This window comes from Centroberyx gerrardi, chromosome 1 (genome assembly GCF_048128805.1).
Source record: "Centroberyx gerrardi isolate f3 chromosome 1, fCenGer3.hap1.cur.20231027, whole genome shotgun sequence".
Classification (NCBI taxonomy): domain Eukaryota; kingdom Metazoa; phylum Chordata; class Actinopteri; order Beryciformes; family Berycidae; genus Centroberyx; species Centroberyx gerrardi.
In genome coordinates this window covers 8,902,467-8,928,456 of record NC_135997.1, presented here as the reverse complement: position 1 = coordinate 8,928,456, position 25,990 = coordinate 8,902,467, and the positions used below count along the sequence as shown (strand labels likewise).

Sequence of the window (25,990 nt, the reverse complement as noted above, 5' to 3'; positions counted from 1 at the left end):
CACCATTAATTCTAGGTGTTTTTTTACACTAAATTCAACTTAAACAGGGCCAATCAAATTTTTAAAATAGATCTAGACCCACTAATCCAAAGGGATCTGATGGACTAATCCAAAGGGATCTGATGGACTAATCTCTTACTCTTATTCTTATTCTTATTCTTATCTGGGGTATCATAGGGGAATATTTTCAATCTTTTCCATTTCTAGGACAAGCAAACAGTTCTCTTCGTTTCAGAGACTTACCATGTTTAGAAAGCACTTACTTTTAAACCATTACCAGTTAACATTTCAAATAATACTGGGCAGTAGCCTGTGTCTGTGTGAGCTAACCAGCCACACAGCAACATCTCAGGCTCTTCCCCTGATCCGTGGTCCTGAGTTTAAAGATTTTTATATATTCACATACATTCTTGAACAAAAGCTCAGACAGAAAATTACAGGGTGAAAAAAATAGTGTCAATCAAATAAATTATTATGTAAGCCAGTGGCAGGCTGACAGTGGCACTCTGCTGTGATTGCGGCTTTCTTCTTAATGAGGAAACAATACGTTTCATTCATGATGCAGACAACTAAGAATCAGTAGGAGGAGTCGTTGGGAGACGATCTATCCCAAATCCTGCTGGTGAGGCATTTGAACTGGCTGATCTTCTGAACAATGACTCCTATTGGACTGTCACTCTCCTAAAGTAAGACATCCATGAGCCTTTGACAACCCCCACCCACCACACACACACACACACACCCACAAAGCTGTTTCTCTGTAAAATTACTATACTAATACACAAACCTCTCTACCAGCTTTGGTATGCTTTTCCCGTATGAATGAATTGCTTTTAAATGTCCTTGTTGTTGCTGCTGCATTACTCTCTCTGCAAACTACTTCTTCTTCTTCTTCTACTGCTTTTTATCGTCTCTCCCTGTTTTGTTTTTTATGTCCCTTTTCCCCCCAATTTCCCATCAAAGGGCATTTTGCCTCAGGTAAATAAGAAGATTATAAATAAGAATTTGTTCTTAATTGACTTGCCTGGTTAAATGAAAATAAAATAAAATAAAGTAAAATTAAAAAAAGGGCTGGAAGCTGCCATGGCGGCCTGGTGCTGGGCTCTCAAACATTAAGATGATGTAAACAAATGTTTAATTGTGTGAATGCATATCAAACATATTTAACAAACATCTTTCTTGAACTTACAGTAAAAAGTCTCTTATATATACACACGTAATGCTGTGGAGCGATTGATGTCAAGGCATAAAAAATATACATAGTTGGTAAATGTGCAGTCACTCTATATTATAGTAATGGACACAAATTGCTAATGATCTTCTAAAAAACAAACCCTACTAAAACCTGAGTTTCACATTAAAGCAAGACGGTTTCAAGTATCGACTTCGTACAACTACAGGAGAGCAGTGGTGTGAAAATGGAGCTACAAAAGAAATGATTTGGTTTGAAAATGGTTCTGAAATGTTCAGAAAATGAGTACTTCTGCCATCAAAAACAGATAAATACTTCAAGACTAGAACATATGAATAATTACTCTGACACATCATCATCCTGTAGGTAGTTATTTGATGGTGCACACAAAACTATTTCAGGCAGAAAAATTAGATTACACTTACGCTTGATACAGGTTGATACACTTTGTTACAGTACAAAATGATATCAAAAAACAACCTTTTGGCTTAATTATATACAAAACAGTTCCTCCATTATCTAAGCTTTCAGGAGCGCTTCAACTTTCTGTACAGCATTGTAACTCGACAGTTGATGACCTTTATCTTAATATAAACACTTACAGTATTCCAGTCATTGTGTGTGTATGTGCATGTGTGTGTATGTGTGCGTTTGATATTGAGACTGTCAAAGCATAATACAATCATATAGCCGAGTCAGTGCTCAATTGAAACCCTTAACCTTGAATGTCTTGCAGAACTAGAATCACAGAGCGATAAAGGAGAAAGAACTCTCTTCCATAAGTGATTTCACACATCAGATCAGAACAGATGAAAGGTTTGTTCCAAAATAAGATATCCACCATTTCAGTAATCCTGATGCCTGTTCTTACTAAACGATCTCATGGCCTTTGCCAACACAAGAGTGACGTGTTTGAGGGCAGAATCATCTGTGTTTTTGAAATATTCACTGATTAATTTCAGGTGGCAACATTTTTTCCAAAATGGATGTACAATGGATGTTTTGGAATGAAACCCTTCAACCCTTCTCTATTCATCTGTGATTGAGGCACTCCAGTCGTTCTGTGTCTATTAGCAATGACGCTCAAATTACTTCATACATTCACCTGCTTTTATAAATCAGATTCAAACGACAGTCTGTGGCAGAAGAGATCAGTAAGAAAGGTTGTGTTATTGCATTGTTAAAACGATGCAGGGAGTCGTCCGCTGCCAGTACCTGAACTAACCGTCCCAAGCTTGAGTGCAGAATGTCCATCCTGAAATTCTGACAGGCAATCGTACGGTCGCCTAAAGACTTTCGCCACCAGCACTTTAACAGCCAGGCATCCGGAAGGAAGAGCTGCAACCCCTACAGTGTGTGTGTACATGTGTGTGTGTGTGTGTGTGTGTGAGTGTGTATAAGTACTGATGTAGTTGTAAATTAAAAGTTGGGTAAACTATGACCTCCAATCGGTGATCATCATAAGGCAAATCACCACCAATACTAACCAAAACCAACTATATTTTAAGAAAAGCATTCATTTATGGTCGTGCCTATGCTCACATAACTTATATCTGTTTGATACTACTTACTATAATGCATAATGATGAATTAATGTCATAAAAATGTCTGCCTAAAAAAGGTGGGTAACCTCTATTCCACAAATGAAAAAAAGTGAGTCTAGGTTTACCCTGCACTACATCCCTGTTAAATGTGTGTGTGTGTGTGTGTGTGTCAGTGAGAAAGAGTGTGTTCATCCTCTATTGTTTGGTCTGTTTCAGCTTCTCGATGTGGTGACAGAGCTTGAGCGCCGGGCCCAGCTTCAGCCCCATGTACTTCATGATGATGTCACTCCGCAGCAGCATCAGAGCCTTGCCATCAATCTCCTGTGGAGAGAGGAGCACGCAGTCAGCAGGGGGGCAGATTACAAACACTTCCTCTCCGAATAGGTCGATCAAAATGCTGATGACTTGATTAAGGCTTTGATTGGTGGAAACTCCTGACTGATTTGCAAGGAGCGGCGAACGTTGGAGAGGAACAGCTCAGGGACGGTTTATTTAACCGAGCGACTGTACAACACGGCACAGGGATTGAAAATGTAAAGCGTGGATCTATACTCTGCTGAACAGGGTGGTAAACAGGACGAGGAACCCGGTTCAGATCAGTTTGGTCCTTGTTTTAAAAGAGGGCAAATGAGTGGCAGAAAATAAAAAAAATACTCACGTGTTTCCTGAACAGTTCGACGTGGGGGCCGAGGGTTTGGGGATCAGCCTCTTGCACAAAGTGTATGACATCATCAACCGACCAGGAAGAGGCATCATGGCCTGAACCCTCCTTGTCCTGTGTCGCATGATCTGGGCCTGTTGTTGAGCTAGCTGCTGTAGATCATGGGGGGAAAAAAAGAAAGGAAAGGAAAATCAAATCAGTTATTTACATAGCACGTTTACCAATTATCGTGCCATCTGCTCATGTGTTTGTGTATCAGGGTCAGAAATTAACAGAAATTAAACATTAATGGGCAAAAAGATTTCCTGTTTTTGCATTTCACCCAGTTTTCATAGGAGCGGTTTTCGATCAGAGAAGAAATGAGCATGCAGCCAGAAACATAGGTGAAGAAAATGCCAACTCAACACTGCATCAACAATAAATAAAACAACCAATACTGTAAAAAAAAATTCAACAATTGAGGGGAGGAAGATGGATTGGTTGGTGACAAAGAGTGGAAAACAACACCATCAGGCTATAAGGCCTGCCGCAAGTTTCCAGTAGTGGAAAAGAAGTGTGGGATGTGTGGTATGATTTAAAATAAAACAAATTTTAGTGGATGCAGATGTTATTATTTCATAGTTCAATCAAACTGCCTCTGAAAAAGACCAAAATGCCAAAAACCATAAAATGCCCTCTAAAAACATGTTAATTTCTTACCCTGGTGTGTATGAATGTGTGTGTGTGTGTTTGGAAACATGAGACCCTACCCTCCACTCGTCTCTGTGCGCGCACTGGGCCGAGTTCGGACGGGTTGGAGTTGACTCGTCGCAGCGGCGGCGGTGTGTGCGTCTGTCCGGGGTAATATGGCCGCTCCGTCTTTGGCGCTCGGTAGTCCGACGCGGTGCGAAGGGAGCGGGTGCTGGGAGCGGCGTCCTTCGTGGAATCATCATTGGGCAGACCGTTCTCAGTATGGTTCAGTGGTTCTGGTTGAGGGAAGGGTGAGAGAGAGATGAACACCATAAACACAAATAGAAAACAGAAAAATCGCTGCACTGTACTGGACTGTGTACACATTCTTCACGTGACTGAATAACACATAAACAAAGAAGAAGATGATTCAGAGGAAGACTTACTCAATAGGAAACAATGTCTTATAGACATTTTAATATAAGTAAATGTCCATTGTGCTGCTCTCTATTGCAACACAATAGTGATTCAACCTGTAAGCAGTTCATGAGAGCTTTTACATTTGCTGTTATAAACACCCGGTGTCTGGTAGGTATAGGTATAAATAGAAGCAGAACTGCGTAGTTAGCATGAGCAGCGATAGCCACCATAGCTGAACAGACCAAGAAAAGAGCACCACCTACAGAAACTCAAACTTCATCAACAGAAAATCCACAGAAAAAAAAGGAAAAAGACATCACAGTGTGACACTGTTTGACTGACAATATCTAGTCACATCCAAGAAACTTAAATATATTTTTTTTTTCCACTTGAACTTCGTCATTTTGATTCTGAAGACAAGCAGCCATTTTGTTCATTTCTATTTGTATGAGGGTGTTGTTGTTCATAAGGAAGTGGGCCCAAAGCTAAAGCCTCTCACCTTCCTTTTTTGTCTCTTAACTTCCTTCCTTCACAATGATTCCATGTGATACAGACATCTGTCAGGAGACATTACTCCTGCAGATCCACACGTGTGCCCACCTGACTTGGTCCTGTTGTAGTGGCGTATGTTACTGAAGGGGCTGAACGGCTGGGAGCTGAACAGGCAGTCGCTCTGCAGATGCTGGCACATCGTCTCCAGGAACCGCAGCACAGAGGAGGCACTGGAGGCGCAGGGCAGCTTCACGTAGCGGATACCATGCTCCGACCGCACTGGAGGTCACAAAATACACAGCTAGTTAGTCTACGTACACACACACACACACACACACACACACACATACACACACGTACATCATGTACATACACAACCAAAGAGAAACAGCAGATGGTTTAGGGTTAGCACCCTCCCTTTATAAGCCCAAAGCCGCAATTTTGGCCCCTTGGCGCCCCCCCACCCCACCTCACCCCATCATCCACCCCCCACCCCCCCCCACCCCCAGCCAAGCCTGCACAAATCCACAAATTTGCCTCTCTCCTCTTAAATCTACCCCCCGCCCCCCACACCACCACACCCATCCCTTCACAGTCCAGCCCCCCAGGGAGACCCAATCCCAGCATCCCAAACCAGGTTAGACGCACATGTCACTTCTCATTACAGACACAGTGCTCACATCAGCTGCTGCCACAGGCGCTGTCTTTTATTCTTTCTTTCTTTCTCTCTAATTCCAAACACACACACACACACACACGGCCAAGTGACATTCATGCCCTGTGAGTGTGTGCTTAAACCAATTTCACCTGGCTGATTGCCTATCCAGGCTAGCCCCTTCCATTTGGCATTAGGAATACATTAGAATATATCTAGCACTGCCTTCAGAGAAACACTGCCTGTCTTCGTAGTCTGCCTTCCACTGGAGCTTCCCTAAGTCTCCTATAGCCTGGCTAAGGATGGATGGGCGTTTGTGGAAACTATCTAGAGACTGTTTATAATCTTGCTTAACCAGCTTACTTATGCTTACATTGCTTTCAGATGGAATAATCTGTGGTAGTTGTCATGTTTACCTCTGATGACCTCTCCCCCTGTGTGGGCCTGGCTCTGCAGGAAGGACAGCAGCACAGAGGGCTGGTAGGTGCAGTCCACACAGGCCTGGACAGCCTGCTGAAGCACCGCGTTCACCGGCGCCGGGCCAAAGTGGTCCGGAAGCTGCTGCACTAGTTTACGGTCAAGATGCGGGCCATTGTCACCGTGCTTGTTCACGTACACACACACTGGAACCACACAACAAGAGGGAGACATGAGTAAGAATTAACAAAACAAAACAATTTTGTGTCGTATCCAACACAGTAAAATAACATTTTGGTCGACTGTTGAGATAGAATTCACCACAGCACGTGTGAATACATTCGGTATATGGAATGAATTGTATCTGTTATCTAATTTACCTGTGCAAACTACATTTGGGCTGTTGCTATGGTTGTTGTCCGCTGAGGCATGGCTGGAGCTCGCTTTGGTCTCTGGGGGTGAGGCTGTAACTGATGACGCCCCCAGGGACTGCACCACCCGGGGCTTCCTCTGGAGCACAAAACAAACATACCCTATCTCATTAACTCTCTCTAATCTTCATAGGCTGTTAGTTAATGATTTATTATTGTTGCTCCTTAACATTTTTCTCTACCACATGCACACATATCCTGCACTACCTGAGGAACACGTGCAGCAACTTCTAAAGCAAAGCTGTTCTCTTCAATGTGTTTTTATGATGCGTAAAAATCCACAAAAACACCGCCTCCCTCCAACATTCATCAGTCCACCTCAGACTTCATCTCCTCTATATCAACGTCATATTTGCCCTGATGCAAGGACCATTAAATGGCAGGGCCACCGGACCACAACACAATAGATTACCACTCTTGTGACAGCTCACCTTGCTACCAGGCTTGGGCCCTCTCTTCTTGTGTGGTCTGGGGGCCAGTGGAGCCCCAGTGCTAGTTCTGGCAGGACTCTGTGATGCCCCATTTACCGCTGCCGCCGCCGCAGCCTCGGCCGCTGCCTTCAGCAAGGCGATGGTCTGGGATTTGGGCCGACGACCTCGGACCCCCTTACGCACAGGGAGGGGCGGCAAGGGGTTGGGGAGGCGGTATGAGGTCTGCATGGAGGAGGAGGGGGTGGAAGAGGAGCGTCGAGTGGGGAGCGAGGCTGAGGTGGAAGAGACAGGGGCGAGGAGGGCACCAGGGAGTGTAACTGGAAAAGAGAGAGACAGAGAGAGAGAGAGAGAGAGTGAGTTAGGGAGCATCTATGACAAGACATTACATTGTTACTAAACTTGTAATCCACATTTAAGAATGACGTAAGTTTGGACACTTCAAGTGTAATACACATATTAAACAAATTCAAATCCAAATCAGCAGCACATGTCACTTGTAAGCACCTCCTTCCCCCCACACACACACACAAATCCAAATCACCATGCAGCAATTAACCAAATACAGAAACTAGTTTGTTCACCATACACAGAGGGATCAAACAAAGGCATAAGCAGTATGCCTTTGCTGTAGCTACCTACATATCCTTCAGCCAAGACATGGCTTGCATTATTGGAAATGTCACATTTCAGAGAACCCTGAGGGAAGTATTCATGATGATTGCCCAATTTCCCCTCAAATGAATCACAGCAGAGGAAATTTGGGGAGAAAGACAAACAGAGAGGGAATAATGAATAATTGAGTGTTCCTGCGCAGGAGATAAGTTTTCAGTTTTCCAGTATTCTCTCTGAGATTGGCAGGTCCTTTGTATTTAGCCCCGCCCCAAACTGACTAAGGAGTCAAAAGTCACTAGTCCCCAGAGACCTGACTGATAAACCTCTCCTCAAACTTCAATTCACCTACTGCTTCCAGTAAGACTACATTCCTATTATGAAAAATAGTGATTACAGGGATAATATCCAAAATGGGACATCACTTGCACATACAATCTACCAGCCGGCTGCATGCTAAACTAGAAGACACTCGGTAGAGCGTAAACCTCCGCCAACGCTGAACAATTCTCCAACTTGCAAAGCTGCAGCCTCTGTAAAACGGGTTATGTTTGTTTATCATTTGTCTTCCAGGCTTGCTTTTTCGAGAAAATAGCATGTGAAAATTGCATGTGAACGCAGCATAATAGTTATGGCTAAAAAACAATAATCGTCTAATGCAGGAAATCCCAGATCCAAATCATCACCAAAATCTAATCAACAGATCCTGGGGCTGTCCACCAAAATTCATCCAAATCCATTCTGTACTTTTTGAGATATCTTGCTAACAAACAGACAGAGTGGGTTGAAAACCTAACCTCCTTTCAACTTTGCTGGCGGAGGTAATAAGCCCCTTCACTCCCGTTTCTCTTTGACTTTGCTCAGGAAAGAAATATTTGCAATTCAGAAACGGCAATCATGCCCATCAGTGGAGGTGTTAAAATAGAGAGAAAGTGAGAGAAAAGGCATTGTTAGGAAAGAACACAAAAGCAGTGGCACCACCACCACCCCCTTCTGTCTTCATTAGCCTGAGCGTGACTCTGTGATATGATCACATAATCATCACGGTGCATGTGTGTGTGTGTGTGTGTGTGAGAGAGAGAGAGAAAGAGAGAGAGAGAGAGAGAGAGAGAGAGAGAGAGAGCGATAACCATCTCCTATTTCAATACAACCTATTGCTTGAGAGCAGGAGCCTGAGAGTGCATGTGGAAGCTCTCAAGGGGCCGAGGCTTTCATTAGAGCCTCCTTGACTGAAGCGATATGGAAAGACTATGGAAGGCTTACAGTACTCTCTGAGGGCCAGCCGGGGCACCCTGAAAGCTGCTTAATTGGGAAATGAGTGAAAGTGGGAGTAGAATAGAACAGTGTTTTGTTTCAAAGGGTGAAGGCTCACTCCCTCACCAGGAGCGGCCACACAATACGCGCTCACAGGAAGAACTGCAGTACCAACATGCACACACACACAGTGGCACACTTATTCAGACTGAGCTGCAGGACCCGTAAGTCCTACAAAGGCAGATCAAAATATGTTTGAAGGGTACCAATCGGTATCAGCGGGTTTTAATTCTACCAGAGGAGATCTAGAGTATATCGGTGGCCTTCTCTGATCCTTCTCTTGTTATGAAACAGAAAATGTAATCCAGCCACCAAAGCAACATGTACCATTACATTCAATACTACTGAATAATGTCATGGATCTCGTTTATTTATGAACAAATTCAAAGTAAGGACTAAAACATTTCTCTATGTGAACTGTACTGCAACTTGTGCAAGAAATCTACTGAAGGTTAACAAAGTGAAACATGGACTCTTGTATGAATACAGAATAAATCTGTCAGTTTGGTATTTGATACTAGTAATAAAAAATTAGGGATTAAGTCTGCCAAAAAAAGCCCTGTGCAAGGCGTCCCTAGCATGTATACTGAGTAACAAAACAGAGGCATATGGTACTGATCATGACTATATAATTCCAACTCGACCCATTGACCTGTGTAAGCCACGGCCCGGGGGAACATGTGTGTGCGTGTGCATGTGTGTGTGCGTGTGTGCACGCATGAGAATGGGGTCGCTGAGAAGTGTGTCTGCTGTCTGGGGGGTGGGGGGAAGGGCTCGGCAGAGTTGCCTCTCATCTAATTACACCCCCACCCAGCCCACCCTCACATGCCAAGCACCCTCACCACAAACACCCCATCCAGCCATACATACACACACACACACACACACATATGGTCTGAGGAGTCAGGCCCGTTCTTTTGAGTGAATCTGAAGCACATGGCTATAGAAACTCAGTACGAGCCATAGACTCAGGTGTGTGTGAGTGTGAATGTGTGTGTAGGTGGTGGAAGAAGGAGTAACTTAAACAGCTTCAGCGCTTCCAGTACAAACAATACTGTGTTTTTCTGTACCAAATTCCCACCATGGCTACATAAAGTCAGCTCAGACTGCACTTTGTTCAAGCACCACTGTGGCACCATGACCTGCGTGGACGGCCACCTTTGAACTGATCTTGTAGGTAAAACTGATCTTGTATGTAGGTAAAAGATGGGTATATATTTTCAGAATACTAGAAAAGTCTGATATCCACTGATCTTTGCCTGAGTCTTTTGCAAACCAATTCCCGATGCTATAAACTAAAAAAGGACAACACATGATCAAAAACACATGGTGCTCAAAGCGTAATTATAGCCAAAAAGAATACTGTTTCATTATTAGACACTGAGTCATTCTGTCTAGAAATGCACACTAAGATACTGTAGGTAATTCCAAAATGTGATCATGCTGTTTGGCTAACTGGCCATTCGGCAATGACCTGAACAAAGAAAAGAAAACTGTATGAAACAATAGCTTTAATCATTTACACCCAGCTGGGAGGCTGCTACTTTTACCAGTGAGAGAACATGCAACAAAGACTACATTTAGCTTTCTGTTCCCTCCTTTTATGGGTCACCAAGACTATACTGTAAAGACTAGTGTAGGTTTGTAGTAATTTATCTAAGCCAAAACATAATTTGAGAGGAAAATATCAAATCTAATGAAATAATCTTTTTCCACATAGTAAAGTACTGAATATCCGTTCAGTTTACTTCCTGAACTGAGTGGATCATTAACTAAATCCACCTCAACTTGAATGTGTGTAATATATATTGATGCTTCTATTTCCTTATCTACTATCGGAGGAGTTTCACTGATAAAGAAAATATCTGATGTAAGAAAGAGGCCCATAAAGCCACTTCCACACAAGGTCTAGCTAGTTTTCACAGAGCTATAGCTCTGTGAAAACTTTTTTTTAACCCTTTTTTCAGAAACATCTCATTGCTACATCACCGTGACTGCACTTAAAAAATGTCTGCTAGGCCTAAACCACAATACATCCTTTAAACGCAATATGTTCTACAGTACAGGTAAAAGAAAGTGTGTAAATCTTAAAATAAGTTTTTTTTCTCCCTTTGCACAAAAGAGTACACATACTAGAAAGCAAACCACTCAATCAAGAGGAAAAAGCAAACACATAAAACTCACCAGGAAATCCCCACCAACAAAGCAGAACTTGGTGGTGGTTTTAGTAGTAGTTGTACAAGCAGTGTAGTAGTAGTACTAGTTGTAGTAGTAGTAGTAGTAGTAGTAGTAATGTCCGCAGCAATAACAGTCACTGAGTACAGTTGCTTCCTGGTTCTCTTTGAAACAACTCTTTCTTGTTGGCCAAGAGTCTTGATGTTTTTTTCCCCTCTCTCCCTTCTGGTATTTTTCCTCTCCAACTCTCGCTAATACACTCTCATCATCTGCACTTTATTGTCTATTTTCTGTGTCTCTATCTGCTTTATTAATTCTCTCTCCCCTCTCTCTCTCTCTCTCTCTCTTTCTCCCGGCAGTAGTCCACAACAAAGCCCACGCTGCTGCTGGCTGCTGCTGCTGGTTGAAGCCGCTGCAGAGCTTCCCTCCCAATGAATGAGCAGGGGAGGAGGGGGGGGAATAAGATTTGCATAGGGGCTGGGGAGGGGGAGGAGTGAGTGAGTGAGTGAGAGAGGGAAGGAGGAAGAGCGGGTGTGGGTGGGTGGAGGTGGGGAGGGGGGGTTGGAGCCCTTTATTCATGTTATCTGTAGGCCATATCGACAGTCTACATCAGTCACCTGCTTCTCAGCGAGGCTTGGGGGGAGGGGGAGATTGGGGGGTGGAGGGGCGGGGGTGGGGGTGGGGGGGGGGGGGGGGTTAACGGTGGGGCTCCGAAGACGGGGTGGGGGATGGGGAGGGAGGTAGGGGGGTAAAAGGTTAAACTGGATCAGAGGAGTCCTGATTGAGATGGGTGAGAGGGGGGGAAACTCCTGGAGTTAGAGTGCAAGCCGGTTTATGCACACACATTAGCAAGCTCTCCCTCTGAAATACATACACACACTAGTACACACACACACACACACACACACACACACTCGCAGAAGGAGGTTCCCCCCCGTGTAACCCTAGCCTATTCAGACACTCCCAGCTGAAAGATGGCAGGGTCTAGCGTCAGGAAACAGTGGCATAGTCGGATATCACCCCAGCTCTGCTCTGCCTCAGGAACAATGTGCAGCAGAAGCAGTCGGACCGCCTCAGAGGGAAAAGTCCCTGCTCTAATGTGAATCAGACAAAGGCATCTTAATCTGCCTCCAAAAGGAGTAATAAGGTTGCTCATATTGCGGTTCCAAGGAAAAGAACCTCTTTGATATGGGCTTGTGTGCGGCATGGTGTTTCTTAATGAGGTATTGCTTATGAATATATAATTATTTGATACAATTCTTGCATTCTTAATGTATTTTTTAAGTCTATTCTTGTCAGATCCCCAAGGGAGAATTTGATTTGTTGTCTCCGTGAGTGCCAAATCTCAAAGATGGTTGATGGTTCAAGAAAAGAACAGTTAGCAGCTAGTTAATTACAGAAGAGGACAGTGATAAATATATAGAGAAATATATAGGGTATTTTAGAACAAATATTTACAATTATTATTATATACTATAATTATTTCTCCCATTTCTAATACTTCAATATTAGTAATTATAATAAAAAAAACAGTGTCAAAATGGCTAACAAAATGCCATTGTTGCTGCCTACATTATTGTTCAATTATTTAGTAAATTAATCACATATCTACAAGGTCATATATGTCTCAAAAGTAGAAAAACAGGTTGCAATTGTTAATTTGCCTTAGACAAAAATGAATACAGCCTGTGCCTACTAAAATAAATGCATACAAGTATCCTTACTGCATTCTAACCCAATGTAAAACCAACAACCAATCACTAAAACAAATCAAGAAAGAAGTTGTAAAAACACCAACGACTCAACAAGCTGTACACAGAAGAAAATAACCACACCTAATTGGACACTCAATCTTGGCAAGAGACTGTATTTTCTGTAATTATGGCAATTCTCCGTAGCTTCTTACAAATATATTTAGCAGGGTCACAGCAGGACAATCTTCATGAAAGGTAATTAGAATTTTTATAGATTTAGTAACAACAATGGAGTCTCTCACTCTCTCTCATCATGATGTACAGCTAATTATCAGCTCATTAACACTTCAACCAAGCCCCCCTTATTCACTTATCCACATACACACACACAGTCAGGAGAGCAGTTGTCTGGTACTTTGGGATTCCCTGTTGTTTTTTTTTCCAAACTGCACACAAAAAGGGAAATGTCTGCTCACTCTCTCTGCAAGCAAGGTCCTGGTAAGCTCTCAGCAAGGTATGCCGGCTCCAGGATCAGAAGCAGATGTGAGGACATCACATCATGACAGCTCCTCTCACCCGCAAGGATTAAAGTAATTCTTCTGCCAAGCCGTCTGGTATGGATCTATACTCCTAAAGCAGGCGCAACTCCATTCTGCTGTATGGGACACTAAAAACACTGGATGGAGGCTATAAACTGGACCGCCTCACTGCCCAAGGAATGAGAACATGGTTGGGACCTTCTGACAGACATGTAACTACTGTCATCCATCAAGAAAGTAGAGCAGACCCAGACCAGCACACACACACACACACACACACACACACACACCTCTCCCATTAATCAAGTTTGTAGCCCTGGGTTATTTAAAGCCACATGCTTCCTGACCAATGAATACCAACAACAGGGTAAAGGGGCAGTAAATTGTTGGATTAGAACAGATGTAATGCATGTACAGAATTCATGAGGATGATTGATATTTACTACACCTGGTAGTAAAAACAGTATAAAAACCACCATTTCAAAATAAACAGGCGTACTCCAGGGTCGTTTCTCGAAGTGGTTTTGATGGCAAATGGCTTAATGTCTACCAAAAAAAAACGAAACAGGTAAACCTTTCTCTATGGATGAGGTTAAATTCCTGCATTAGTGTAAATCACAGTCACATACTTCTGTAATTGCCAAATGTAATTACCATATAATTAGGTGCTAAATGATAATCATTAGTTCAGTATTGCCCTCACAAATTAATAATATCAATCTAAACTCTAATTTCCACAGACACATACAGGGAGATATTTCCCTAAGTGGGGTCCAGGAACATTCAGGGGAGAAAATAGTGAATAGAAAAGAGTATATAAACGCACAGAGGGAATGGGTTTTATGTTCTTGTTATTTTTTGGGGGGCCCCAGCCAAATCTGCATGTTTGGGGATCCTTTCTAATATGAATTTCCTGCCATATCTCATGGTGATTTCAAATTGAAATTCATGAAAAAGGAAATTCAATGAAAATTCCTGTGAAAATCAAAGCACCATATTTGTGTCAGATACCAAACAAATATAAAGAGCAAACGCAATCAAAAAGTCATCATTTAATTCCATTGTCTCCATGGAAACAAGTAAAAGAAATATTATAGTTGCGTTCATGTCAATACATGAACTAGATTAAAGTTGATGAAATGCGGTAATTTTAACAATAAAATATCATTTTACAAACTTGGTCCGATAAAGGAAATTCTTCTACAAAGCCTCCAATAAATAAAATCCCAGTGTTTCTCTAACAGTTATGAAAATAGTGAGTAAACCACAAGGGAAATACAGGCATGAAAGAAGGGTGGTTAAGATATTAATTATTATTTCTATTTCTAAGACATTATTATCCTTCGCAGAAGTTATTGAGTGATTAGAAACAAAAAAAAAACGCTGTCACGATGATTTACATATATTTCTATTTAGATTTCAATACTTAGAGAATGATTATATATATCTCATGTTAATTATGATTAGTGCATAATTTAAATGTCAAAATACTCACACTATTATAGAATCTCTGAAATAGGTTAATTTGTATGAATGACCTAAATGTGCATGTGAAATATTCTCTGGATTGTGGATAATTAATTGAGGATACATTATTAATCTGACCGAGAGCTGAGGTTTGAAAACTGTGAAGCTGCTTTTACACTGATAAGGATTATTAATTGGTTACAACTTGTCCTTAACGAATAGCTATTTTGTTGAAAAAAAAAAAAAGCACACACAGAGAGATGCAAATTCATTTTAAAGATTCATACTAGACTCTTTTAAAATTTTAGACTATCTTAGAATACACAGAGCCAAAACTGTGAGGCAAAATTTTGAACCTAATTAAATTCATTTTGGCTGTTTGGTGATGAGATCTTTTTTGTTCCCCTCCCCATCTACACCACTTCCAATTCCCACTTTGTATTATTCTATGCTGCTTTCCTGTGAGTATTACGCTATTTTTAACAGTGAAACCCCAAATCATTATTCTCCAAATAAACCCACTAATCCAAAACACATTTTACAACAATAGGTCACATCTTACACATTTTATTTCGTCAGTATGAAAACTTTTCTTTTTGGATCCAGTTCCTCTGAACATGCGAGTAAACAAAACGGGACAAAGCAGACTTCTCTCAAGGAGATTTTAGATGCAGTTTCAGACTAAATGGGATAACAGGAACATGGCACGATTCCCTTTAACACAACAGAGGACTTGAAGAGCAACAGCACATTAATACCACTTTTTTTAACCTGAGAATTATGTATTTGATGTATCTGGCCAGTCTTTAGTCAAACACATCAATCCTGTTCCTTAAATTACTGGGCACACATGGCTAAATTATAAAAATCACAGATTGTTGCTCTCCCTCCCTTTGCTCCAACTGCCAAACTGCATTGTCACATCTTTCAAAAGGACAAAACGGAGCCAAGAACAACCCAAACTGAGGCTAGTATCACACTTTTAAAAAACAGCCTGTGGTTATGTAAAGCAGCAGATAAATATATGAGAAGAAGATCAAAAATGAAAGAACTCCTCTTTCAGAAAGTGAAATCTATTCAGCCAGGCTCGCTGAATCTTCGGGGGACCTATGCAGACTCAATGCAGAGGTCAGAGCTGCAGGTCACTCACAACCCCACCAACTAACCCAGCCGACTCACCAGAGAACAGAGAGAGAACTGAACAAGAAGGCCCAAATAAAATTCAGACTAGGTCTTTCCTAAGATGACCTGGTTATCGCTATTTTTCACTTATTTTACATTTTATTTTACATCTTAAAAAGTAGGCCTATGCTGCAAAATATTAGTTGACAAAATACTCAATTCATTCTGAGTGTACGTACGACATTGTTTTAAAGCATTGAAAACATTCGTATTTCCTGTAATCACAAGGACCAGCACTGTGCCAAACAGAACTCAAACTACGACCTGTAATGAAGCAGACACGTCAGAATTTGTGCTTGTGCTGCTCTCTAGTGGTGAAAAGTGGATTGTCTCCTTTAAATATCCGAGATACGATGCCTGTCCACCGTAGATGGCAAAGATTATCAACCAGCAACAGGAAGAAGGAAATAAAACAATAGTCTGTGATACTAATCTTAACATTGGCCCTTATACCAAACACTGCAGCCCAAATGCTGCACATGAGCAGACTTGCAGTGACTCCGTTAGGATGACCATCTAAAACCATCTGTTAATCTGAATCTTCTCAAGAGTCTGGAAAGGAACCTCAATCTAAAACAAAAGGCACCTTAGCTGCCTAATGTCCCGCCACAATCACCATGATATAATTCACATAACCAGATATGCTAAAGAGGACATCAATTAAGGTAATCAATGCATTAATTAGCAAATATTTCTATGTCAACATACTTGTCTTCACATAACACATGTGAACTCCGGATCTTAAAGCATTAAGGAGTTATTGTAGTTTCAAGAAAATCAGTTTTTCCTCATTAATATGCACATTTATGCAGCAAGGTGCTCCAGAATTTAATCAGATCATCTTCTGTATAGGGGGAACCTGTGGTGTAAGTATGTTATGTAAGTTTCTATCATGTAGGCTGTTGCTCTTGAGTTATTGTGCTCACAAGAATGTGTCTACACACAGACAAACATACACAGACGTCACCATGACGACATAATGTCCCACATGTACCATGGTGGCAGGACATAAAAAAAAAGCACAAACAAGATTTGAACACAAATCTCATGAAGCCAGAAGAAATTCGCTCTCAACACAAGTGGATTTTAGCATTTTCGTTGTCGCTGACGGGTGGAAAACTTGTATTTCCCAAATATCAGGAATGAAGAAAAACAGCCTTGTTTTCAGATTGACCACCATGCATTTTTGAGTTCATCCAGCGGGTTTTAAAAGGGTTTCATCAGACCAAGGGCGGTCGAATTTTCTGAACCCACAGGAGAGCATGTAACACAGTTTCAATTTCAAAATTCCATGCTTTTCCCAGACCTTATTTTCTTGATTTGATTTGAAGATTTTGGTCTTCAATACAATTTAGGTAGAAGTCATCTTGTCCCTACTAACTGCCATATCACTCTATGGATGATGAAGATTATTTTTCACAGTAACAAATACCAGAATATTTGAGATGACAGGGGTCTAAACAACAGGAAATGTGTAGCTGCATGTACATCGGGACATTATAACAATAATTTTCCAAATCTTTTTGTGCGATTTGCAAACTTAAAAAACCCAATTCTTTTTCCATACATTTCCAGACTTTCCAGACCTGTGTAGGAACCCTGTGTAATCCTTCAATCCGAGTTAAAACATGAAAATCACCAAAATTGGAGTTACAACAAGGACATATGCTGGTGTGAGCATCTGTCAAAATTGAATACACAATACACACAATGCATGACAAGAATAAAACTACGGAAAGAAAAAAATACAGCCATAAAGCAGCACTTACAGAAGTTCCCAGGTGGCTGTAAGCTGTGTTTTGTCAGGGCGCACCAGCCGACGGGGAAGATGTCTCTGGAGTCGAAGGGGCACCAGTAGTCGAAGGCTCCCCGCCAGCCGTCAAACATGACGAAGATCTCCTGACCCCTGACCTCCCCTACTGTGGCCGGACAGATCAGGTAGGGGTTCTTCCTGTCTACTGCCTCCAGCTTCATACCAGGTTGGAAGTAGTTCTTAGAAGGGCTGGCTGGTTCCTGCACACACACGTGCAAACACACACACACAGACACAAAGACATATGCATAAACAAGCAGATAAATACGTTCACAGCCTCTCAGTTTGGCCATCAAACGATAGCCATGCAAAAGTGATTGTGCATTCCTAACACTTCACTTCAGTACCTACTAAGGTTAGACCAATATATCGCTTTGCTGATGTATCGGGCCAATTTTGGGATTTTATTAAATATCGGACGCAGGCCGGTCAATGTTATCCACCTCCAATATGATGGAGGTTCCTCCCTGAGCACAGATGCATGAATACAGTCTGTTCAATAATGTTTTATGTAAAATAAAACAATCTTCATTTAAAGGCAGAAACAGATCTCAGAGTTTCCTTACCAATGCATGGGTGCCTTTAAGAGCTGCTAACCCAAAAAACAATTTGATTAGTACGGGTTTCAATGGAGTTTTAATGTCCAATGATGGTCTAAATGCTGTTTCAGAGGCTTTTCCACCCTGACAACAAAATTCTGGGGGAAACACTGAATGCTTGGAATTTTGGGGGCATGAAAATGGTCACATTTACAAATATTGAATACTGGCACAAAATATCGGCTAGCCTATCAGCAGCTTCAATAAAATATTCATATTGTATTGGCCTTTAAAAACCCATACCGCTCCCTCCAGTTGTCAATACCTTCTTAAAAGCTGAGGCAGGGGCCATCTCTGCTCCACTCAGCGTCCTCAAGAGGAACATGGGCCATGAGGAGGCATTCATCCTGAAACCTGAGCGCACAGTCAAAACAACAGGTCAGACTTCCTCTAACTGTGAATATGTTAGGGTGGATCGATGGTGGCTCAGAGGTGACAGTTACTACTATGAGTAAACTTACTGCCCATGAGTCAAAATGTCCTTTATACATTATACATTTTCTCCATATAGCTATTACATAGGTATAGAAGTAAATAAATAAACATTGTATTATTAAATATTCTTACAAGGCTAAATTTCACAGACTAAGTTTAAATGAATTCACCATTTCACCAATTCACCAACAAAGTGAACCAAATTGTAGATGAATGAAATACATGGCAGTACAAAATTTCTCAATTAAATTCTAGATAATCCTTAATTATTTTTATTACTATTAGAATAAGTAACTAAGTAACTCATTACATATTTGTTTAGTCCACCATTTCTTTTTCTATGTACTTCACTTTTTCAAACATTTCACTTGTCCAAACTCCGAACCAAAAGCTCAGATAAATGAGGCTCTACTGAAATAACTGCTCTAAGAAAAGTGCTATAAAAATAGATTAATATCCCACTGCTATCTTTAACACTTCAAAGGCCTGGCTTACCTAACGGAGGCTGCAGCATGTCTCCGTTCCTCTCACAGGTTCCTATCGGTTGGATGTCCGACGAGTCGACCAATCGCCAGAAGTCGTTGGTATTGTCACTGCCATCCAGACGCAGGCGCAGACGAGTACCCATCATGCCCATCACCGTGGCGATACACACAGAGTTAGAGTTGCGGGGGTCACGCGCCTCAAGTTTCATACCTGCCTTGAAGTCGTTGGAGGGGGGGATCCTGGCCTGGACGGGTCAGACAAAGGGTCTTTCATTCATTATCATGCACTCTTACGTATAATAAGGATGGTTATTATTGAATGTTTGTATTTCTTGATGTTAAAGGGGCCCTATCATAGGAATTCAAATCTTTGTCTATTTATATACACAAATGATCAAAGATGATTAATGTAGACATTGTAAAAACTTGATTTTGTTTGAGTGGATTTAAAGTTATGTCATTTTTAAAAATCCATCCTCTTTAGCAGGCAGTTGCAGACTAACTCCAGCCAACGCATCACAACTGGACTAGGTCTTGATTAGCTCTCCTCACTAAAAAGTTGCGAAAATCCTTCCAATCTGGCAAGTTTGCAGCATTTGACCTGACAAACCCCCTGGAAAGCCCCCAGTCAGCAGGTTTACCTCATTTGAATTAGAGGAGCATGTTCCGATATGAGAGATTAGTCTTCAAATTCCTTCAATAATACCCTTTTAACTAAATTACATCTATTTACAAAATATCATGAAGAACATTCTTGAGACATACTATATTTGAAAACAAAATCATGAAAACTGAACAATATAGGTCTGATATAGGTTTGATAATTGCGACTTAATGATCAGTTACCTGTCTGAAGCAGTTGGGCGAGGCGGCAGTGGAGGAGGTTTCCTTCAGGTACTCTTCCCAACTGAATGGTTCTAGAAACAGGGGGGAACAAACTACTGATTACTGAAAAGTTGTAATTACGACCCTGACTGGAGTAGAACACAAGTGTGAAATACGGCACGGCTGAGTTACTCCCGGTTACTGAAATGAACGAGAAACAAATGACCTAAACAAACTGGGGCTGCATTCACAAAACAAAAACAAAAACAAAATCTTCTTAAGTGCTACTTTTTTGTAACTTTAGACTTAAGAAAAAAGTTAAGAAAATGATTCATCAAAATAGTTAAGTATTTTCTTTACTTCTTATTTTACTTCCTAGGAAAACACAGACAAATGAAAGGGATTCTTGAAAGCAAAGCTCTCCAATTTTTTCTTGAATTTTTTCTTCAAGAGAACTTTCCAGTTGTCTTAAAATTGTTGCAGAGAAAACTTCACTCTCTAAATTAATACATTTAAACAAATTTTAGACAATTGAGTACGTATTTCAAAGTATTAATAATTTTACTTACTAGATCTTAAATTTTAAGCTTAACATTTTATTATTAAGCTTAGCTTGTCACTGGTGTATGTCTCATGAAAACAAGTTAGTAAGTTGGACACTTCATTGGCCTTTAGCCACAAGGCAGTAGCCAACATCTGAGCCTTTTCCTATACTCAAAGTTACATATTTAGGCAAACCATAAATATAGCCACCCTAAATAATTGTTCCAAATTGTTTTCAAGATGAAAGTGCTACAGTTTAGGTTACAGCGAGAGAGGAAAATCCCCCTTTTATGCCTGTTTACATTACAGTTGCTAGGTAAGCCCTATTTGAGAAGTTCCTAAGTAAGAAACCAAGATAAGTTTGTAATTGATGAGACTAATTTTAGGGAAATATTTGAGAATTGCTCTTAAGAGCCTTTTTAAGAACTTTCTAGAAGAACTTCCATTCTTCTTAGGCAACTTCTTAAGAGCTGTCTTAAGAGCGCTTTTGTGAATCTGGCCCTGGTGTTTCTGAGAGGTTCTAGACAGAACTGGAATAGTTTACTGATCACTGTTAATGCAAACACTGAGAGAGAACTGGCTGGAGGAGAAACTATTTACTCAAAAGGTTGCAGACCACAGTGTTAATGAAAGGATCGAGACAGAAGAGGAACAGGCCAGAGATCAGATCTGCCCACCGTTAGATTTGTCGAGGGCAGAGCCTGCTGTGATGCTGCTTCGTCTCTCCTTCTTCTCCTCTTTTTGGTCTGAAATCAAAGGTCATTCAACCAGTCATCAGCAATTGGAAGTTACCAATATACAGAAGGTAATTACTATGAGAATGAAGCCATATAATTTGTGATTATTATGGATCTGAGAGCACATGGCAAGATGACTAAATAACTGCACCTAAACAACACAAATTCTAATTGTCTGATAAGAAACTTCAGTAGACACTTGTAGTCATGTATCATATTTCTTATCAAATATGATCTTATTGTGGTTATAACTTAGATGACCAAATTCTTGTTATTAAAAAAGTAAATTTGAGAACCAGTTTGGGGACTATAATAGCATGATAACCAAGAAACATACTGGCAAATAGAACAGTGATGTGAAGCTCCGAACTCTTTACCTCTGTGCGGTGTTCTGCCCATGGTGGCCGGTGGTAAATGTACCGCTCCAAATGAGGTGAAGTCCGATAGGCAGGGACCTCGCCGGTTACCTACACATACACTGGAGGAGACACAGGCAGGCCAGAGAGTTCATCCACAACATCCAAGTTACCAGAATGCAAAACCCCATGGTAGGCCAATACTGTGGGTAAAAATCTTGGGAGTGTAATTGATTAATCTGTTAGTGTTAGTTAGGTTTTTTTGCTTGTGTTTGTTTTGTTTTGTTTTGTTTTGTGTTGTTGTTTGTTCCTCCAATATGTAATGCATTACAGAATTACACGTAACCTTCTTAAAACTGTAATCAGTTGCATGATGCACTGGTTAACTTTGAATAACCCTTTGATAGCCCCCCTAAACCCCAAAAAATCAATAGATTATAAACTGAAATTCACAATTCATTCCAATTTCCCAGACTGTAATTTGATCAGTGTTACGATCATCATCTCTGTGTAAAATTGCATGCATGTTCATAACTTCACAATCAATGTGCCTTTTTCCCTTCAAATACACTTCTGTGCTTTTTTGTTTGTTTGATTTAATGAGGGTTTCCTTCAGTAACTGTAGGTAACCGTTCTGAATATTTTTGTAATTGCATTATCAAAATCCATTACTCATATCTTGGTTATAAACAGATTATAATATTTCCTCACTTATTGAAACTTTACACATCAAAAATGCAACAGTCATAATAGAACGCATTATATCGCAATGCAAACGTCGAATTCTATTAATTGTGCATAATTGCTGGAATTTCAATATTTATAAAAATATCACACCAAAAATGTTACAAATGTCTGTACTCATGTTAATGTAAGGCACTCTAGATAACAGTGTCCACTAAATAGCATGCTATGTTGTTTCACAAGTCCATACAGGCTCCTCTGGCAAAAGAGACTGAAATACTGACGCTGTGTTTTCGTTTCTATACTGATGTGGAATAGGATCTATTAGTAAGAGACAACATTCACTCATGATGCACTGTCAAAATCCTCCAAAAATACAGTTCAATATAGTTAAAGATAATATTAGAATTACAATGCAGTTGTTACCACACTGTCTGCAGTGGAAATCTGGTAGAATAATCTGGTTCAGGTTTACAATAACATGGAGCATAGTCCCACTTCCTGCAGTCATTACATGGTGCCAACTCAAAAAAAAAAGCAGATAAATAAGCCAAGGAACAAGAGCTTCAAAATAAGTGATAAATTCCAAAATGAAATCCAGAAAATGGAAAGTTAAAAGCCCTCCAGAAGCCAGACAATGTCTCCTCTCCTCGTCTCAAACATTGTAACCTTTGCAGTGTATCCTAGCTGTCCCTCCCTCTCCAGACCCTCTGTCTTAGCTGTGAATCCCATTGAGTCGGGAGCCATAAAGATTCCAAGCTGCCATAAAAAGCCATTAAGAAGTGTGGATGTGGGGAAGGCTGCTGGCTAACATGAAAAGGATTCCAGCTCTGCTCCTCGCCCATCTCCAGACTGGCTGTGTGTTTGCTCTGGTCTGTCTGCCTCCTTCAAGAGGGTCAGACAAAACCCCCCAGCAGACCAGGAAGCACTTAATTTTTACTACCTCCATTTCCACTCAGGCAGGCGCTGATCTAGGATTAGTGTAATGTTCACAAACCCTAATAGTGAGAAGATCTGAAAACTGACTCAAGGTGCTGTAACTTCTGCTTGACAAGAGGAGTTGTCAAAATGTTTATCTTCTTTTCCATCAGAAAAGAAGATAAAAAAAAATAGGAAAAAAGTCATACTTTGCCCAAACTGTTTCTAAGTTATAATGATGCAAACTTAAAAAAAAAAAAAAAAAGGCAACATAATACATTCATTTATACTGCATTATGAAGCGTTTTTGCATAATAAAAAAACAACTCAAGTTTAAATCCTATTTGATAATCACACAAATATTGTTATTTTAGTGTGTAACTTAACACAGCAATTATAAACTTAATTTGCAGTAACATCAACAATGCATGAAACAAGTAAGGTCAAAGTAGGTTATATCGAGCATAATATTTTCCATTGTAGTTCATAACATAACACAGTATCTACAAATTCTGTTAAATTAAAGCTAGAATGTCACTAAGCCCAACTTTAAGATGCAATTTGCACCTGTATTAAGTTTCTTTACATATTTCCTACAGACATGCGCGCAATATAGACCTTTTGACTTGTGATGGAATGAGGAAGTTGCTAATTTTCTATCTGCTAGTCCTGCTCTTCCAGAATATTTGCTTAAGCCCACAGGTGATGTGCTGACACGCCTTCCTGGAAAATGGTCTCTGTGTAACAGTGTTGAAAGAGAGGCTAATTTGACAGAAATAGCCCTAATTATTGATCAATTATAAGGTTATTTACCCTATGAGAAGGGTAAACTAGGAATAGCATTAGCCACCTCAGAACTCAATAAAAAAATCAAGTTTATTCTTCTATTAGACCAGTGATGAAGTGGTAAATAGAGAGGTGGGTAAACTATCAGTGTAGTCAGTGATCTGCAAAAGGTAAAGAACCACTAATTTAAACAAAAAACAGCTATATTCACAGAAAAGCATTAACTTCTGTTTATTTCCCTTTAAAGGCACATAACTTACATGAGGTTGATGTAAATTCATGGTGCATACTCCATGAATTTACACCATAAAGAGTTAATATCAGCCTAAACAAGTGGGTAAAGTGAGTTGAGGTGGATTTCCCCTCCACCACCTCCATGTGTGGGACTAAAGGGGGAATTTGCCTTTTTCACTGGCGACCCAAGCTGTGAATTTGCCAATTAATGCAATCATCCTACATCGTTTTAAACCAAATTTAGAAGCAGCCGCTCGGCCATGCGCGCCTGGCATTGTCTCTGTGTTAGAGAGGATAATTTGTAGACTGGAGGATTAAAGATCATGTTACTGCTGTGAGACTGAGGGGTGTGAGCCGCTGCGCTGTTCACAAGTGGGCGTCACCTATAGGATGGTGACATGGCTTCATATCAATTTCCCACATCAAGTTTCCTGCCACTATTCAGTTGTTTGGCCTAATATTTTAGCAACACAACCATGTCATTCCTTCGTGGGAGTAGGTGTCGTGTCGTGGAAAATAAGCCCGTTTTTATTTGCCATGTGCATGATTTAGGTTGCGGGGGGAAAAGGCTGAAGAGGCAGAGGATACAACCCGTAAAATTAAATTTGAAGAAAAGTGTGTGACGCATTTTCATTTGGGTTATGATCACATTTAGTGGGCGGGACTGCGCTCATTATACACAGCGCTACATTATAACAACGGACGTGATACTATAAGTCAGTGGGATTCACGCCGAACCGGTTTTCTCCGCTCTTGTAGCCTAATTCTCTGGAGGAATTCAGTAAATAAAACGCGGTGCGAAATCTGCAGAGTTGAATGGTTTACTGTAGGTGTACGCACCAAGCTCTACGTCTGCAAGAAATACAGTATACACATGCTCTTTTATCACTGCATTTACAATTATAAGAGAACTGCTCGCTTTTGATCACACCCCGGAAAACAAACGAGAGTGAAACCCATAACTTGTAAGACATGGAAGTAATTATGAAACATGAGCCATACCCACCGTTTGGACAAGGTATTTTGATGGGAGATTCCTCACTTTCTATCAGATGCAAGCCGCCATATTCGCTGCACCTCCGCGCATGTCCACCACGCAGAGCTGTAATTCATATTTTTCCACTGGAGGTGAAAAAAAAAAAAAAAAAAAAAAAGGAAGAAAGAAAGAAAAAAGAAAAGAGGAAGAATTATTAATTGATTGCCTTACTAGGTCGTAAATGTTTTGTGTTGGTATTTGATAATAAACTGCATGGCATGAGGAAACGAAAACATATAAGGATTTAACCGTTCGTCTTGTAATCCAGGGGAAATTGATGAGAATGAAAGAGCTGAAATACCTGCAGGCACTGGACGGTAAAATGTGAATGGCTTACAATAAAGCAGACCACTGTAAAGAAAGAAAAAAAGTCAGATTATACCTTCACAAAGCCGTTCAGTGCCTTGAGGATGAACAAATAGAGTGAGAAAGATGAAGATGGAAGATAGAGATACACTGAAAATCTTTTTGCCTTTATATTGTTAGATAGAGAAAAAGACATGGAAAATATGAAAATATGTAGAGATTTAGTGATTGATTGAGTCTTGATTATTCACGCTCAGCAAACCTTCCCATGGATAGCCACAGGTTTGAAAACAAGATACCCTGCAACAAAGTGTAGGTTTTCAGTTGCTCTGTAGTGGTTT

The 25,990-nt window shown here is 40.6% G+C and overlaps 1 protein-coding gene across 1 annotated transcript; it reads right to left on the bottom strand.

The window, feature by feature from the left end:
* Positions 1-1,164: 1,164 nt before the first annotated feature.
* scml2 (Scm polycomb group protein like 2) lies at positions 1,165-25,341 on the bottom strand. Its single transcript, XM_071900421.2, has 14 exons — positions 25,314-25,341; positions 21,707-21,807; positions 21,270-21,338; positions 20,071-20,141; positions 19,235-19,469; positions 18,570-18,658; positions 17,662-17,905; positions 6,913-7,229; positions 6,431-6,560; positions 6,050-6,256; positions 5,087-5,257; positions 4,147-4,362; positions 3,395-3,549; positions 1,165-3,057 (listed from the first exon to the last, which is right to left on the bottom strand). Exons 2-14 carry the CDS (start codon positions 21,726-21,728, stop codon positions 2,932-2,934), a joined length of 2,052 nt encoding a protein of 683 aa, XP_071756522.1. The 5' UTR covers positions 21,729-21,807; positions 25,314-25,341; the 3' UTR covers positions 1,165-2,931.
* Between the last annotated feature and the right edge of the window lie 649 nt (positions 25,342-25,990).